This window comes from Camponotus floridanus, unplaced genomic scaffold (assembly GCF_003227725.1).
Source record: "Camponotus floridanus strain SB8 unplaced genomic scaffold, Cflo_v7.5 scaffold18, whole genome shotgun sequence".
Taxonomy (NCBI): domain Eukaryota; kingdom Metazoa; phylum Arthropoda; class Insecta; order Hymenoptera; family Formicidae; genus Camponotus; species Camponotus floridanus.
Window position 1 is genome coordinate 163,144 of NW_020229303.1, and position 17,117 is coordinate 180,260.

Below are 17,117 nucleotides of genomic sequence, written 5' to 3' on the forward strand. Positions count from 1 at the left end.
ATTGAAGAGTATTGAAAAATTGTATTCAGTATTGAATATTATATAACAAAAAATGAAACAAATATATATACATATATCAGACATTTAAGCCTCTAAATTATGAATATAGATATAAGAATCTAAGGATTAAAGTAACATTTACATTGGAAAAAATATTACGTAATAAAATTGTTCTTTATAAATTATGGTACACTGATTGGTAGAAATCTTGTTCTGTCGCCAACTTTCGGTTGGAATCTTAGGTTCACTTTTTCGCTGTCGTCGTCACCAACTTCGAGAAAGGTATTCCAGTCCACGAGAAAATAGAGACCGCTTCTTCGTTTAGTTGGTAAAACAGGATCTGGTGCACGAGTGGTTCCACCAAAGGATTCCTCTAGTGCTATAAGATTTGCATTTGTGGATGTCGATGGCATTGGTACGGGTGATAATATATCCGGAAGAAGAATTGAGCCATTCTTTGCTGAATCTGATTCAATCGTGGGCGTTGTTGTTGGGATCGTCGAGGAAACATTTATAGATTCTGCACAAGATTCGTGATAAAGTTGTTGATAAAGTGTTTGATATTTTGCGCATTTTATTTTGCAAGTGATTTTGGCATGCTTAATAATGAATATATAAAGATCAATTAAAAGCATTACTAAAAATTGTAGTGAATTTTGCGACCACAAATATAAATCTGAAGCATACAAAATAATAAAGTATACACAATAATAAATCATAAAGTATGCAAGCATAATTTGAAAAATAAATTGATGATGCTGAGAGCATAAAATATTAATAAGGAACATCATATTTGCAACAAAAATTGCTAATAAAAAATCATCCTAAAAACTTCTTTACACAAATACATACATAAGAGAGTATCCATATTTATATATATTATAAACAGAAATTCACAAATTAAAATATTTAACAATTTTTAAAAATAATAATATTAATCTTTCAAAATGACAAAAGATTTAATATCAATTATCAAAATAGATTTTTTCAATTGAGATTATACAGAATTAATTTCTAAAAGACTCTAAATGAATTTCTTTCCTTTCTTATAAAAAATATTTTATACGCATGATGATGTACATATTAAAAGAAAATTTTATGGAAATTTTGCATAAAATAACTCATAAAATAAAGTTAATGTGCTCTGATAACTAAATCATATATATTCTTGTAAATCTCTCTATTTTTTCTATGCTTTTAAATAATACTTTATAGGTATATATCTTAGTGTTAAATATGTAATATTATTTTTTTTGAGTAAAATTTTAAATTCAAGAACTAAAAAAATATTATAATTATAAAGTAAATAAAAATTATAAGCAAATAATTTAAGATTTTAAAAAAGCAGACTTTTGATTTCTAATGTGAAATATGAGAACTCTCTACTGTATGATTTCTTTACAGTTTAATTTATTGCATCAAAAAAATTCTAAAAAAAATTGCACATGTATGTATGTAAAGAAAATTAAAGCTTTTATTTAATTGATCATGAATAATACTGATGACTATAAAATTGTGTTCGAGTTACGAACCAATTTGTGTATAATCACATCTAGCACGTGCAATAACAACATTTGCGTAACAACATTTATAATACATTGCTATGAGGGCAAGAAAATGTAGGCTAAAAGTCATATTCTTAGCTGACAGTAATATACATATATGCGCATAAGAAAGAGTCAGCATGCAAAAAACTTGTAAGGATTGCAGAGATAAATTGCATGCCAATACAAATCGAAATTTATCGAACGTTACAACACGGTAGCAATTTATTTTGTCCTTATTATATTTTGTCCTTATTTTATTATTATATAAGGACATCAGATTTTTCGGCATTAGATTTCGATTATTTGAATAAGCTTTACTATTATTCAATGTAAGTAACATTAAAAATTCATTTGAAATTGTTCAAATTAATTTACAACTTTTTTTATATAGTTAAATTTTGTCTCTTAAAAATATTTGTTATATTATCAAAAATATCTATTGCATCATTAAGATTGCAAATATTTGAAATATATATAAATAATGAAATAAGCCATACAAATCACTATGATTATTGTACAGCTAATAATAATTTAAATACATAACATTATTCACTTCATATCTTCTATGGCATCCAAATTATGTAAAAATATATTAGGTATCAATATTAATTAAGTATTAATTAATTTATACATTTTGATATTATTAATATCTCTGTTATCAATCTGCAAATTTTTTCTTGAAATATAAAATTAGATTTAAACAAATATAAAGCGAAAATATTGAAGTAGAAAGGGAAGAAGTTGTAGCCAAAGAAGATCATGCGGAGAGAAATGCAGCAAAATATGTAGATAACAACCTTCCAGAATAAGTCTATTTAATCGAAAGGTCATCTAAACATATCCCTTATATTAATTAGCGTGCGCTCGATCCTCGTGAAACTCTGAATAATTCGTTTAACCCAAGATTCCGAAGTGCCCAAAATGGATATCATAAATCTTTTTATACCAGTAGTTGTTGTCGTGTTCTTCGCGAGATCTTCATCGCCAATAGTGGTTGTCTCAACAGGTTCTTCCGGATTTTGTCTTTTTACTTCATTCTTTATGTCTTCGTTATAGATTCTAATAATGTCTTCTACATCTAGCGGATTTGGACCATCCTTCAGGGTTTTCATGTTTATGAGCAAGTCGTCGGCTACCCTTTGCACATCCTCCGTATTTGTCTTACCCTCTTGAACTAATTTGTTGATAATGTCCAATAACTCGTTGATTTTCATCTTTTGTCTTTCGTCCTTTACTTGGACTTCATGGGGTTTAAATATATGGAACTTGGTTGTGTTTTTTGGTTCTACATCCTTCTCTCTTTCCTTCATTTTCGGTACTGTTTTCGATGTCTTGCGAGAACCTATGAGACCTATATTCTCTAAAATTTGCCTCATGTTATCCGGAACAACCTCGATCAACGATGGCCGTTCTGTCGATACCGGCATAGCTTTCTTTTGCCTATTATCACTGATGCCAAGACCGAACTGTGCCAAAAATTCTTTCATATCTTCATTTTTTATCTTAGACGTCGGTAAAGGTTTGAAATTTGTATAAGAATTTGTATTCACGGTTGGCCTGGGCGTGGATGTTGTGGTTGTCATTAGATTAGACTTCTGCAGACCGAATCGCTGAAAGAGTAACTGTACATCTGGCGTTAAATTATTCATTCCTTTTCCAATCTCTAGAACAGGATTGTTGAAAGTATTTTGAGCTGTTATCGAGGGCGAATCTGGTACAACGCCTGTCAGGCCGGAAATCGTTGGATAAACAATGCCGTTACTATTGGAAATGACAGATTTATTTTTCAGACTTTCTTCATTTTTTTTAAACACTTCCTCCACATTCGTAGAATTTTCCGGTCGAAGTCCAATTGAAGCAAGCAATTCCATGACTTCTGGTCGCATTGTTGTTGTTGTAATATCACGAAAACCTCCAGAATTTAAATTATAAGTAGAATTGTATTTTTCGGAAGAAGAAGAAAGAGAAGAGGATGTTGGTGTTACATAGACAGAAGTTGATTGCTCCGCATCCGTCATTTGTATTTTTTCGAGTGGTATCTTCGTAATTTCTGGAGGATCCTCAACTTTACTAATTACAGTTGGCATCACAACGTCTTTTAATGATATCTTAAAAGGCGAATCTAAAGATTTCAATGATGTCGTAGGACTTTCCGTAGTACTTGTTGGTGCGTTATAATGCCATTGATCAATAGATAAAACATTTTCATTGTATTTCAAAGGACGAGATGTTGTTTGTGATTCTTTTAAATTAATCGTCAAAATATTATCCTTCTTAGAACTCGTCTCCACTGGTCGCATTGTTGTCGCACTTGTACTGTATATTATGTAGACTTCTTCATTTTTAGTTGATGAAGATTCTCTTTGAAACACTGGTCGCTTAGTGCTAGTTGAAGGTGCTTCATTGATCGCTGATTGCTTTTGTAGATTGTCCAAATTAAAGCTAAATTTGATTGGTGCCGATTCAAATTTCAATGTCTCCTTTAACGGCGTTTTACGCATTTCCGAATATGTTTCTCTGTGATTTTTATATTGCGTTTTGATGGATGAATTCTCTTTCTCTGAGGCATGTGTTACTACCAAATTTTCAAGAGGTTCTTCACCACGTTGTATTTTCTGTGTAAGTGTGCTGTATGGTAATTTTTCGCTTTTCCACACATTAAAGTCTTTCGAGTCTTTAGAAGAAGAGTCTGCAATTATTTGAACTATCGGTGGCTTGGTATATAGATCTTTTATATTGTCTTTCGCATCTTCTGCATTGTATGGTAAAACCACCATTAATGCTCTTTCATAAAGCTTTCTTGCTTTCTCAATTGTCTCTTTATTTTTAAGCGTCTCTAGGTTTTTGGATGTTGTAATGTTTAAAAGAATTTCGACGATTTCATTCCTAGTGAGATGCGGCAAAGTCGAGTTCTCACGAATCAATCTCTCGACTTCGTTAATCGTTCGATTGATCGAGTTCTCAACTTCAATTTTTGATGGAAGATCATCGCCATGACTTAAACCAAAGACGATCAGCATGCACAATAACACAATCTAAAAAAAATAGCAATTATTCGAATTTCAATGCAACAAATATTGAAAAAATAAATGCAACATTTTATAGTTATTATACAAATTATTCACAGAAAGATTGTAATGAATTTTAGAAATATTAGTATTTTAACATAATTTAGGATACAATGATTAATTATTACATTCTAAATTATATAGTTATAATTTTATAATGATGTTAAAATTGGCTTTTCGGTATAGTTACATTATAAACTCAAACATATATATAATTTCAGCTAATTCAATAATCGAATTTTATAATGTATCTAACTCCGCAATATTTCTGATTTTCCTATATATAAATTGTGTATATAAATATATTTTACAATAGTAACCTTTTCTTGTGAGCCCAAATATGATTTATAATTAATTGCAATATATTAAGCACATATAGAATGTTGTTAATTTTTTCTTTCTTTGTTAAATATAATGTAAATTAAAAATTGATATACCCATAAGATTTATAACATAATATTGAATAATGTTAATACGAATTACAAAAGTATTATAAAAGCAATTTTCATTTAATTTTAATATATCTTTTCTTAGAAATGTTTGTATATATTTACGCGGATGTCCTAGATATATGAGAAATCATCTCATACATATTAATTTACTAGATGGAATTGCCTTAATAATACGTAAGCTATGATTACGCAATTGTACCAAAGAAAAACGAGTCAAAGATATATGGCAATTATATTTTTCATATTCATGAGCAGAAGTTGCAAAATAAATCTTGACTAGATCGCTGATGTCAAAGAGCATAGTTGACTAACTTTCACAGTCTATATCCTTTCATTTCAACATCTTTAATACTCATGATGCGTACATAGTTTATATTTTGTTAAATTTATAAAATAATCAAATTTGTTATGAGATATATCTACAAAAATTTTAAAATATTCAACGTAGTTTAAAATAAATTTTATCGTAAATATTTCCAAAATTATATAAAAGCGCATTGATTAATTTCAAAACGCATATTACTTAGAAATGAATCCTTTACAATATATGTATCAAAGTCAAGATAGTTCGTGCTGTAAGTTTTGTAGAGAATTATTAATCATTCTTATTAATCAAATTACATGATACTTATTAACTACATTTTTCAAATCACAATTCACAAGTATCAATATTTTTTTTCTTATTAAATTTGTTTTGTATCCATTCTTTCAAGAATATAAGAAGATACGAAGCAGTTCTATCAAAGATATTTTTGTAAATTTTAAATTTATATAAGGATAATAATATTTTTACTAAAATATAAATTATAATAATATAATAACAAATATGTAATAATAAATTTACGCTTATATCATACAGTATGCTTTTTTCTAACAAGCAATTATTTTACAATATTAACAATATAAATATTTATTTCATGTAATGAAAAAGAAGAAATAATACATTATGAGACCAACGCAATCAATTTTTTACGACAAAATCAATTTCCACCTAATCGATGATTCGATAAATTCGGCAATTAAATTTTTGTATTTTATTATATTATTAAGCATGAATACAATATTTATTTGCCATAATTATAAATTTATTGATGTATTGTGATATCACAACGGGAAATTACAAGCGAAATTTGAAACGAAAAATATGGCTTTAAAACAACAATTCTTACAATAGAAAAGATCTTCATAAACTTGATGATAATTGATTTTTCCATCATAAATATTTTCAATCATAAAACATTGAAATAAATATTTATTTTGCGGTTTTTTCCAGTTTTAAATCGCACAGAAAATGCTTGAGAAATAATCACGAATGCATGTATATAAAAAATTTGCTTAACGAGCGTACAGCAAAAACGTCACCGGAAAGAGCCAACTTTCACAATCTGATGTCATGCAATGTTGAAAAATATTTACCAGTTTTCATTGCAAAAAATTATAATTACTGATATATATGCAAAATGCAATACAATAAATACAATTAATTAAGAAAGCATTGAAAGATATAATATGAAGAAATAAACCAATTTTTGAAGAATAAATTCATAATTGAAAAATAAGCATTAACATAATGTTTATGACAGTACCTTGTGAGCTTAATTATTAAAATGTATATATATTATTATTAATAATTGTACATATGTTATTGTTATTAACAAATGTATATATATATATATATATATATTAGTATTAATAATTTGGTAATAATCTAAATATGATTTATATGACAAATAGAACTGGAATAAATATAACGATATGTAGCGATTAACATACAAGTAGAATAATTATTTATAAGAGGGTATAATTCTGTAACAATTATATTCACATAACATTCAAATATTCAAATGTTCTTGAGTTATTTTATTAGTTAGTTGTTTTATCACATTTAACGCAAGCAAACAACATTTGCCATGTTACAATATTATGGATACAAAGTTTATTTTCACTTCACGTTTGAAAAATCATCTTCCCAATTTTAATTTTAAATTATTTTGATTTATCAATTTTAATTTGTTACAATATAAATCTCTTTTGACAATCTTTGATTTCGATGCCATCGCACAAACATATCAAACCAATATCTATAAAATAATGTCAAATTCGTACAGGAAAATTGAAAATATTTCATGCTTTCCCAATAATAGAAAATGCATCACTCACTTGACGATGTTCGAAAACTCACCATTATGCTAACCAATCGTCCAGACACGTAGTCGACAACTGACTGAACGACTAAGACCTACTTTCAAACTCTCTCTCTATCTTATTTTCTTCAGCTGCCCTGACGTATAACCGCGCGTCAACCTGTTCTTTGCCGACAGAGCAAGTTATTAAAATTAAACATTGCAAGGGAGAGCATCCATGAAAAATATTTATGATAATAATGCTATTTATAATATTAATGCTAATATTTTTTAAGTCGTACATAAAGACTATATTTACTGGCACTTTTAATTATTGTAACAATTATTAATAGAGTCTAATGATAATAATGTCGTTCGTATCATCAAATAAACAAGAACAATTTATTATAAATATCTAGAGATTAAAATTTAAAAAAAATAACCGACATTTCATTTCTCTTAAATTGAGTAAAATAATTTTTTTTATACACTAACTGTGCACAATTTAAATAGTAGGAACGTGTTTTATATCATAGATATATGTGAATATCTAAATACATAAAATATCGTATTTATTTCCTTTAAGAAATTTTATGATCAATGATACTGTTTGCTATTACTAAAGTAATATTAAAACACTTATATCTTGAATCTTAAAAAAAAATATTCAAATAAAGTTATTTAAAATTCTAATAAACTTTAGAATTCCTTGGATTAGATAATATTTATACTTTGATCACGACTTTTATAGTATAAATTAGAGTATCACGTGAAGATGTGATAGGTACATTTTAAACCTTGGATACTTTATAAGTTTGCAATAATGAAGATGTTATATCTAACTTTGCTAATTGTTTCGATCGTCATGATCTCTAGTGCTCAAAACATTAATCAAACTGCTACTGATCAAGAAGAACTGAAGACATATACTAAAGAAGCCGAAAAAATAGAAGAATATGATACTACCATGGTATGAAAAATGTTTGTGTATATGTATGTGTATGTGTACATGTACATGATAGAACTTGCATCTTTTAATATTTATATTTTTACTTTAATATTTATATTTTTACTTTAAAAATTATCAATTATCAATTTTTGACAATTTTTTAATATAAATATTAAATTTAATATATATTTTTATAAAAATTTTGCAATTATTTAAAATTGTTTAAAACAAAATAGTCATATTATAATCTATAGTGATGTATTTATGAAACCTGTGCATACAATATGTATATATATTTTTCTGTAGAATAGTTCCTAAAAAATAAAATAAAAAATCAAGAATTATTTATTATGTCCATACTCTAAATGGGATATAATTTTTAATGTCTGAAAAATAAAAGTTTTTAAAAGAATGTTTTATACAAATCATAGTGCGTAAAGTATTTTTCTTCAGTTCGTGAAATATAAGAATGTATAACAAAAAGGTAGGAATTAAATATTAATTATTTTCTTGTATATTTTTTTCAGAATACATGGTGTTTAGAGTTTTTGTGGGAAGTTGCCTATAAATGCCTTCGACTTATGTACTGGGAGCAATACTAATAGTAATTAATAATACAATACAATCAGCAAATAATTAATACTATAACGAATAATGAAAGTGTAACGATGATATATCATTTGATGTTGTGAGGAATTGCACGAAATAATAAGTTTCGTATCGAAATTATGTATAATACAATATGTATAATTACTCTACTGTTATTATAATAAAATAAAATCCTTTATTAATAAATATCAATATTATGTAAAATCTCTCTGCAAATTGTAAATCTTAATATATTATATTTTATTATAGTATAATATATAAATCATTATTTATATATTATAAATCGTAACAATATTTTATAAAGATTGATAATTATTAATATTTATATAAAAATAAATTTTACTTGAAATTTTTTGATATTATTTTATTTATCATAATTTTTATTGAAAAGTAATGTGAATATGAGATAAGTTCTCTTTCTCTCTGCCTCCTTCGTTTCCTCTCTCTCTCTCTCTCTCTCTCTCTCTCTATATATATATATATATATATATATATATATATATATACATGCAACTGTGAGTATTATTAACAAGGAAAAGTTCTCTCTGAACCTGAGATTCGAATTTTAAATATTCAATAATATTTAAATGAAATTTTGAGCTTTTCGATAAAATAGTTTTTGTCATGTCCAAGAAGCCTAGAATCGATTTTAGATATTTAGAATTCCGATCTTAATTTAAGATGTCCTTTTTGTAAGTAATTAAAATTTTAATTATGTATTATATTTTGAAGCATCATGATATCAATTTTATACAAAAATTATGATTATATTATAAACATAATCCAGAAAATTTTAAACTTTATCATATAGCTTTATGCAATTTTATTTTAAGATTTAAAATAAAACTTATACTCTAATATTATCTGGTAATATTAAATATATATGTACAGGATATTCGAAATTATTGAAAATAAAGTATGATATGGTATGGCATAAAATATTTATGTTCATATTAAAGAAAGAATTCATAAGTCACGTAGAAAATAAAATTATTTATTTCTTCTATGAATTATTTGTACTTTAAATGCAAAATATTCAATTCTAGTGTTTCTTATTTTTTATTTATTACTTTATCATTTATATCATATGTAAAGAGTAACATGTGAAAAGTAACATGTGTTCTACTTTTATGCCGCATCTGCAAGATAAGATATCATTGTTGTCATAAGACGTCATTATTGACTTTTTAATATGTTCCAAAATCATTCCATTTCAATATTAATTAAATAAATTCTACTTTATAAGAAAAAGAAAATACTATTAGAAAATTCTTATTATGAAAATTATTGCTATTTTATAAATGAGAGAATTAATTTTGTAAATATTTGTAATTTTGAGAGATTAAATTAGAGTTTACTTTTGTTTTAGAAAATTTTATTTTATTTTATTGCATTTTTATTGCAATTTTATATTTCCTAAAACATAATATCTGTTAAAGAATGTGATATAACATAAAATATGTTAATTATTAAATCTTATATTAACCTTTAGTTAAAGTCTATTTCAGATTGAATAAAGAACAAGGTCTTAAATCTATATGTTTCTGTTAAGTTTTTTTAATTCATATATAATAAAAAATTTGCAGTTATATCACATTCTTCTATTAAGAAAAAATTAATTTTAATTTCGCCAAAAGATATGTCTATATAATTTCAGTAAATACAGCACTAATTTAATGACATATGTTATACAAATATTGTTTTATGTATTTTTTTAAATTTTGACACATTAACAGTAACATTAACAGTATCTAAAATATTTTATATACTTATTTTTAATATCCATATCTTATCTTTGAGATTATAATAATGCCATTTTAAAAGTGTCTTTTTTTGCGGTAAATCGCTCGCAAACTGTAATTAATTAAGATAAGGTACATGAAATATTATCAGTTTTTGCTGTATTTTATCTTTGGAATGAAAGCAGACATTTCTATGATATGCATGGTTGCTTGTCAGAAGTAAGTTAACTTCTTGCCAGAAGTGCCAGAATATCTTAACAGATGTACCATGCAAGCAGGTATTACAAACTGTATCTATAAAAATGTACATATTTCGAAATATAATATCAATTCGTTATTATATATTTAATATATATTCTTAATACGTTTTAAATATACTCTCTATAATATATTTTTTACATATCCAATTTTCATTATTCATAAAATATTTATAATTGTGTTGTTAAAAAATTGGAGTGCAATTATATATATATATTTTTTTATATCTTATTATTATTGCTATCTTATTAAAGAGAGATGATAAAAATTTAAAGTATTATAAGATTATACTAGTTTATTCAAATATATATAGAAAAAAATATAAAATTTTGTTAAAAAATGTTATAAGCTTTAAATATATATTGTATATTAAGTGACGTATAAAATTTTTTATGCAGAAAATAGCTCAAATATAGTGTAATGAAAAAACAATTCCAATTATCTTACAATTAGTCAAGGTGTTATTTGGCTTCCTGCTGCCATTCTTGATGCTAAATGGGATTGAATCTGTCTGCGACTACTTTCAAAATTTAGAAGCTGGACAAACATATTATGTGTATAATCCTGGTTTTCCCTATAAATATAAAGGTGCAAATCAGTGCACATGGCAAATGACAAGTCGTTATGTTACTAAAATAAATTGCAGTGTTGATATACCAGCGTTTGTTGTAAGTTTGTAGATAAATACTTTATCTACAAGAGATTTATGCATTAATTGGAAATTTTCAAGCATAATACAATTTAACAGAAAAGAATCCAAGAAAAAAAATCATTTTATTATATTTTACTATATTATGTAGCTACAGTATAGAATGGAAAGAATAAATTTAATATATTATTTTATCTATTCTTATATTATCTTATATTATCTTATTAATTATTATTTTATTTTATTTCATAGAATGGTTGTATTCAAGATAGTCTTTCTATCCAATTTACTGGAGGAAATATACAGAAATATTGTGGTTTCGGTACATTGGTTCTTGAAGGGACAAATCCGATTATAAAATTATATTCACCTTATTCTTCGCAAGGAGGTCAATTTTTATGTCAAATTCAAGCAGAGAACCCGTTCGATGAAAACAATTGCAAATGTGGTTGGAAAAAAGTAGTAAGTACAATTTATATTCGTAAAATATTATTTACTAATTGGTTAGTAATTATTGATTTGTAATTGACTTTATATTCTATAGCCAAGTATATAACTATTTATTAAAACTACTTTAATTTGATAAGCGTTTAAAATAAAGTATCATAATTTAAATTATTTAGACTAGAATAGTAGGCGGTACGGAAACTGGAGTAAATGAATATCCTATGATGAGTGGACTCGTTGATATTGATATAGGAGATATATATTGTGGTTGTACTATAATATCTCAACAATATGTATTGACAGCAGCTCATTGTATTGAACGTAGAGATATCACTAGAATTGGCATTCTTGTTGGTGAACACGATGTAACCACAGGTAATTTTATACTAAAATATTTAATTAATACTTATAAAAAAATTTTAAGCAAATTTTATGATTGCAATAGTATTCATATCCGATTGATCAATTGATTTCGTATGATATTTCTAAAGAAAACCAAAGCAACAAAGAAGTGCTTTTCCGAATGCATCGAGAATATTCTGGATTTCAACACTGAAATAATAGCTTAATCTTGAACTATATCATTTTGTGAATAGGTAATGAGACCAAAGCAACTAAGCTATTCCGTGTGAATAAGTGCATAATGCATCCTTATTACAAGGAAACTAGACAAGACTACGATATAGCTATTTGTAAAATTATTGGTGCCTTAAAATATAGTGCTGAAGTTGGTCCAGTCTGCTTACCATTTCAACATAAACGAGACACGTTCGTAGGTGTTATTGTAGATGTGTTGGGTGAGTATTCTCTAATTATTTTCATAATTATTGATTATACAATCTAATTTTATATAATTTATATTGTCAGGCTGGGGTTTGCTAGAATTTGCCGGCGCCAAATCAACTACGCTACAAAAAGTAAAATTAAATGTAATAAGTCCTACAAAGTGCAAGGATTATTATCCTGAATTAACCAATAGTAGTATATGTACTTATAGTCGTGGAAAGGATTCTTGCCAAGTAAAGAAATAATATTTATTAATAGTTATAACACAAGAGTGCAAAACTGTATTATTCAAAAACATAGTGAAACAAGTCATTTCAAAGATATAATTTCTTCTTTTTTTTTGTAGATGGATAGTGGCGGACCTCTCTTATGGCAAAATCCTACCACACATAATCTTGTATTAGTTGGTATAGTATCTACTGGTATTGGTTGTGGTTCAAACGAACCTGCTGTTGCAACACGTACAGGAGCCTTCATTGATTGGATAATGTCTGTAACACCTGGTAAGAATTGGCAGTAAAAGAGAAATCAGAATAATACAATACTTTTGTTACTACGAAAAAAAATCGGTGTAATATATTTATTATTCTTTTATTATTATTTTGTTCTTTTATTATTATTATATTTTATTTTATTTTAGATGTACAATATTGCAAGGTAGAATGAGTTTTGCATGACTAAAGAGAAGGATTAATTTGTAGAATTATGGATCTATGTTACATGCTTTCTGCATGTTACCAATTTTTGCAAATTATGTATTTTGAAATGTATTTATAATAATGTATGCATTAAATATCATTTAATTAGCAAAGATATTGTATAATGTATAATTAAATATTATTTAGTAGAGATATTTAATTATATATTTATCGCCATACGCAATTAAAGTATCAGATTTGAATTAAAATTATATATTAATCACATATTTAATCACATTAAAAAATATAAAAATTTCATATTTTATTTTATTATTTCTCATAATAATTATTTGCTCAAAATTTAAGTTAACATAATTTCCTAATCTGATTAAAGTTATTTAACTTTTAAACTAATCAAAATTGATTATAACTTTTAAAATAATTAATTCTTATGAAAAATTGTGCATTACAGCACTAGTTAATAAATTTAATAAAGATAAAATATTGTTAAATCAAATTTTCCGTTTATTAATTTTAACGAATTTATTAATTTTAACATTTATGTTAAGTTTTATTTGAATTTACTAACCGTTCAAAAGTTATTTAAAACTACACACAACAAAACATGATGCAGTTATTGAGTGCAGTAAATATCTTTGATTACTGAATCCCAGTGATCTTAATATGATCTTAAATATTGCATCTGCACGAATCAATCTCGATTAATTTCGTAATATGCCCTCGCCATGGCATACGCACAAAATAATAATATTCTTTAAAAAGCTTATAATAATTTTAATAATAATTAGAAACACAGAGAAATATTGCAATAATCGTAGCTATCGTAGCACGTTGCAGTTGTAAAACTCAAGATCTAAGCTTTCCACAAAATGTCCATTTTGTTGATCAAGAATCTCCTTAATAAAACGGAAATCATCTCTGGAATCGCGTAATAATATATCTTTTCTTGCATGAAAAAATTAGACTCATGATTAGCTTAAGAAAATCATATTTAATTGAAGCTCTAGATAAAATAGTAAGATTTTAAAAAATCTCTGGAAATTATTTTTTGAGCGTATAAAAATAACATTAATTTATTTCGTTGAACAATTTATAAATTTTAAACATGCAAAACAAAAGTGAGTAGAAAATATTTGACGGCATGTACGAAATATTCTGGATTTAAAATATACTTACAATTAGTGATTTTTAATTCATATTAGCGAAGACTTATTAAACCTGAATTGAATAATCTTATTATGATAAAAACAAAATGGTAAAGTAATAAGACTAAGATATAATAAAAGACATGCAAATATATAAGTTCTAGACTTTTAATTAGATATATGATTCTTGATTTACAGTTAATTTGCAGTATATTCAACATACTTTGTCAAAATTTGAATGATAAATTTTAAAATACGAACAAGAAAAATCGCTGTTTTTCTATTATATATAAAGTGTCTGTCGTAACGTGGCGTTGATATATTCTTGTTAGAGTTGATATTATATTTCTCTACAAAATGTATCGTTAATTTAACATAAAATTAAATTAAGTGATGATTTTTTCAGATTTAAGCAGTCAGAATACTTTATTATTTAGTGCTTCTCTCTTTCTGCGATATTATTCTCAACTGAAATTGAAAGTCAGAAGCAAATAGCGTAGAAAATGAAATAAAAATTATAATAATATGGTATATTATCTTGAGAGATACTGATATTATGTTGCGATATAATAGAAAAAGAATTGAAAAAAATGAATTAATTTTTTTTACATCGTTTATCTATAGCTTATATTTTCTACGATCATTACACTGTATTATTTGATTGTTAATACGCATTTTAAAATTATTAAATATGTTACCAAAACAGGATAAAATATTTTTTAATATAATTATTGCACAACTAGTCTTTTTGGTAATTATTTGTCTCATAAAATACATACATGCGCGCGCGCGCGCACACACGCACACACACACACACACACACACACACACACACACACATACATACACACACACATACACGTACGCATGCACGCACACAAGGTATTCTATGCAAGCAAAACTAGGCAGAATTATTTTAAAATGATTAAAAATCGAAAAAAATATCACAAGGTAAAATTAAATGATTTTTAGACGCATCACATTTTTATATTGCTCTTATGTATATTTATGCATAAGTCAATCTCTGCTGATAGAGTCACAAATGCTACAAACTTAAAATTAAAATAATTTCTAAATTAACTTTCTAGATATTTTTAAAGACTGAAAAAGTACAATTAGTGTATCAAAAAATATATTATTCTATTTTTAAAAATAATATGCAATTTGCAATTGGATTCATGCATAAAAATGCATAAAAGTGATATGGAACAAGCTTAAAAATATTTAATTGTGCTTTCTAAAATTTTTATATCCAACTATTATAAAGATACAGCTTCGTTCATTTGCATGGGATACCCTGTATATTTACAAATTGTATACAAATAACGAATTATAAAATCCAATAATTCTTAATTTTTATCACAGAAGAAAAGCGAATAACATATCATAGTATTATATAAACAAACATATATATATTAATCGAAAGACTGACTACTATTTTTATAACAAATTATTATTATCTTTTTTTCTTTTTTTCGAAATCATTACATTTTAGTTATGTAAACGCACAATATAAGAATTATTTCAAAATAATTAAAACAAACGCGTATGTATAAAATAGTGTATTGTTGTGTAGTGAGTGTTCTCTAGTGTAAAATGAAAAGCAAAATATTGACAAATATTAACAAATTTGAAAGATGAATTAAATAAAGACTATATTACTGCACATTTTCTTTAAAAGAAGTTAATAACGAATTTTCTTTACACAAATTCTATTTTTATCTCGATGAAAAAGGATTTAACGAAAGAACGTTATTGCATCGATTCTCAGTTCTTTTCTCCGGCAAGAGAAACTTTACTCTCTAATATGTAATAATAATTGCGCTTTACAAGTCAAGTATTGGTAAAAAAGAACTTATATACACCCCATGAAGTTGCTCTTACAAAGAATTTTCATTATGCAATATTTCGAACATGTCGATTTAATTCTTTGCCGATTCTTTGCGATGTTTTGCTCTTCATTTAAATTAATATAATAAATATGTGCGCCTTTTTTAATGACAATATCGATAACAAAGATAAGCAATTGTTATATTCAACATTTAAAAGTGAAAAATATGACGTGAAAAATATAATAAATATGAAATAAAGAATATAACAAGGCAAATTAAAATACACAATTAGAGTACAAAATTAACATACACAATATTTTGATTAATTATATACATACAGGAAGGATATTTAAAATTTTTTATTATAATAAATGATTAATGATTTTCATTATTTAAAGAATTCAATAATCCAAGCAATATTATTTTACAATTGCTTATTTTTGACCGACATTAAAATCGCCTAATTAAAATTTACGCACGTCAAAGACTATTAAAATAATAACATTTTTGAGCATTTCATTGATATTATATATATATATATATATATATATACATAAATATAATTTCATTAAATATAATGACAATAATTAGCAATTAGCATAATACTATCCGATATTGCGTCATACTATGCGTTTGAGTGCAAATGTACCACTGTAGAGCAAAAAGTTGATGGAAACGTACATAATTCATCGCAATCGCTAATTTTACAATATTGCAACGGTCACATATTTGCACACATCTTAAACAATAATTAATCTTATTCTAATTGTTTACTATCACTCAACGATCAGTGCGACGATGTTAACCGACGATTAGTGAAAATCGCATTATTGCGGATTCTACATTTACAT

General features: G+C 25.7%; 2 protein-coding genes across 3 annotated transcripts; one reads left to right on the plus strand and one right to left on the minus strand.

Annotated features, from left to right (window-relative positions):
* Positions 1-93: 93 nt before the first annotated feature.
* LOC105255496 lies at positions 94-7,374 on the minus strand. Its single transcript, XM_011264807.3, has 3 exons — positions 7,250-7,374; positions 2,494-4,582; positions 94-520 (listed from the first exon to the last, which is right to left on the minus strand). Exons 1-3 carry the CDS (start codon positions 7,250-7,252, stop codon positions 183-185), a joined length of 2,430 nt encoding a protein of 809 aa, XP_011263109.2. The 5' UTR covers positions 7,253-7,374; the 3' UTR covers positions 94-182.
* Positions 7,375-10,672: 3,298 nt separating this feature from the next.
* LOC105255495 (venom serine protease 34) lies at positions 10,673-13,441 on the plus strand. 2 transcript variants are annotated; one of them, XM_011264806.3, is made up of 8 exons: positions 10,673-10,768; positions 11,202-11,416; positions 11,650-11,859; positions 12,021-12,219; positions 12,441-12,641; positions 12,712-12,863; positions 12,977-13,133; positions 13,271-13,441. In XM_011264806.3, exons 1-8 carry the CDS (start codon positions 10,759-10,761, stop codon positions 13,294-13,296), a joined length of 1,170 nt encoding a protein of 389 aa, XP_011263108.2. In that variant the 5' UTR covers positions 10,673-10,758; the 3' UTR covers positions 13,297-13,441. The 2 variants fall into 2 exon arrangements, with proteins under 2 accessions (XP_011263108.2, XP_019884418.2); XM_020028859.2 differs by having other exon boundaries at positions 10,689-10,768; positions 11,147-11,416.
* The last annotated feature ends 3,676 nt before the right edge of the window (positions 13,442-17,117 follow it).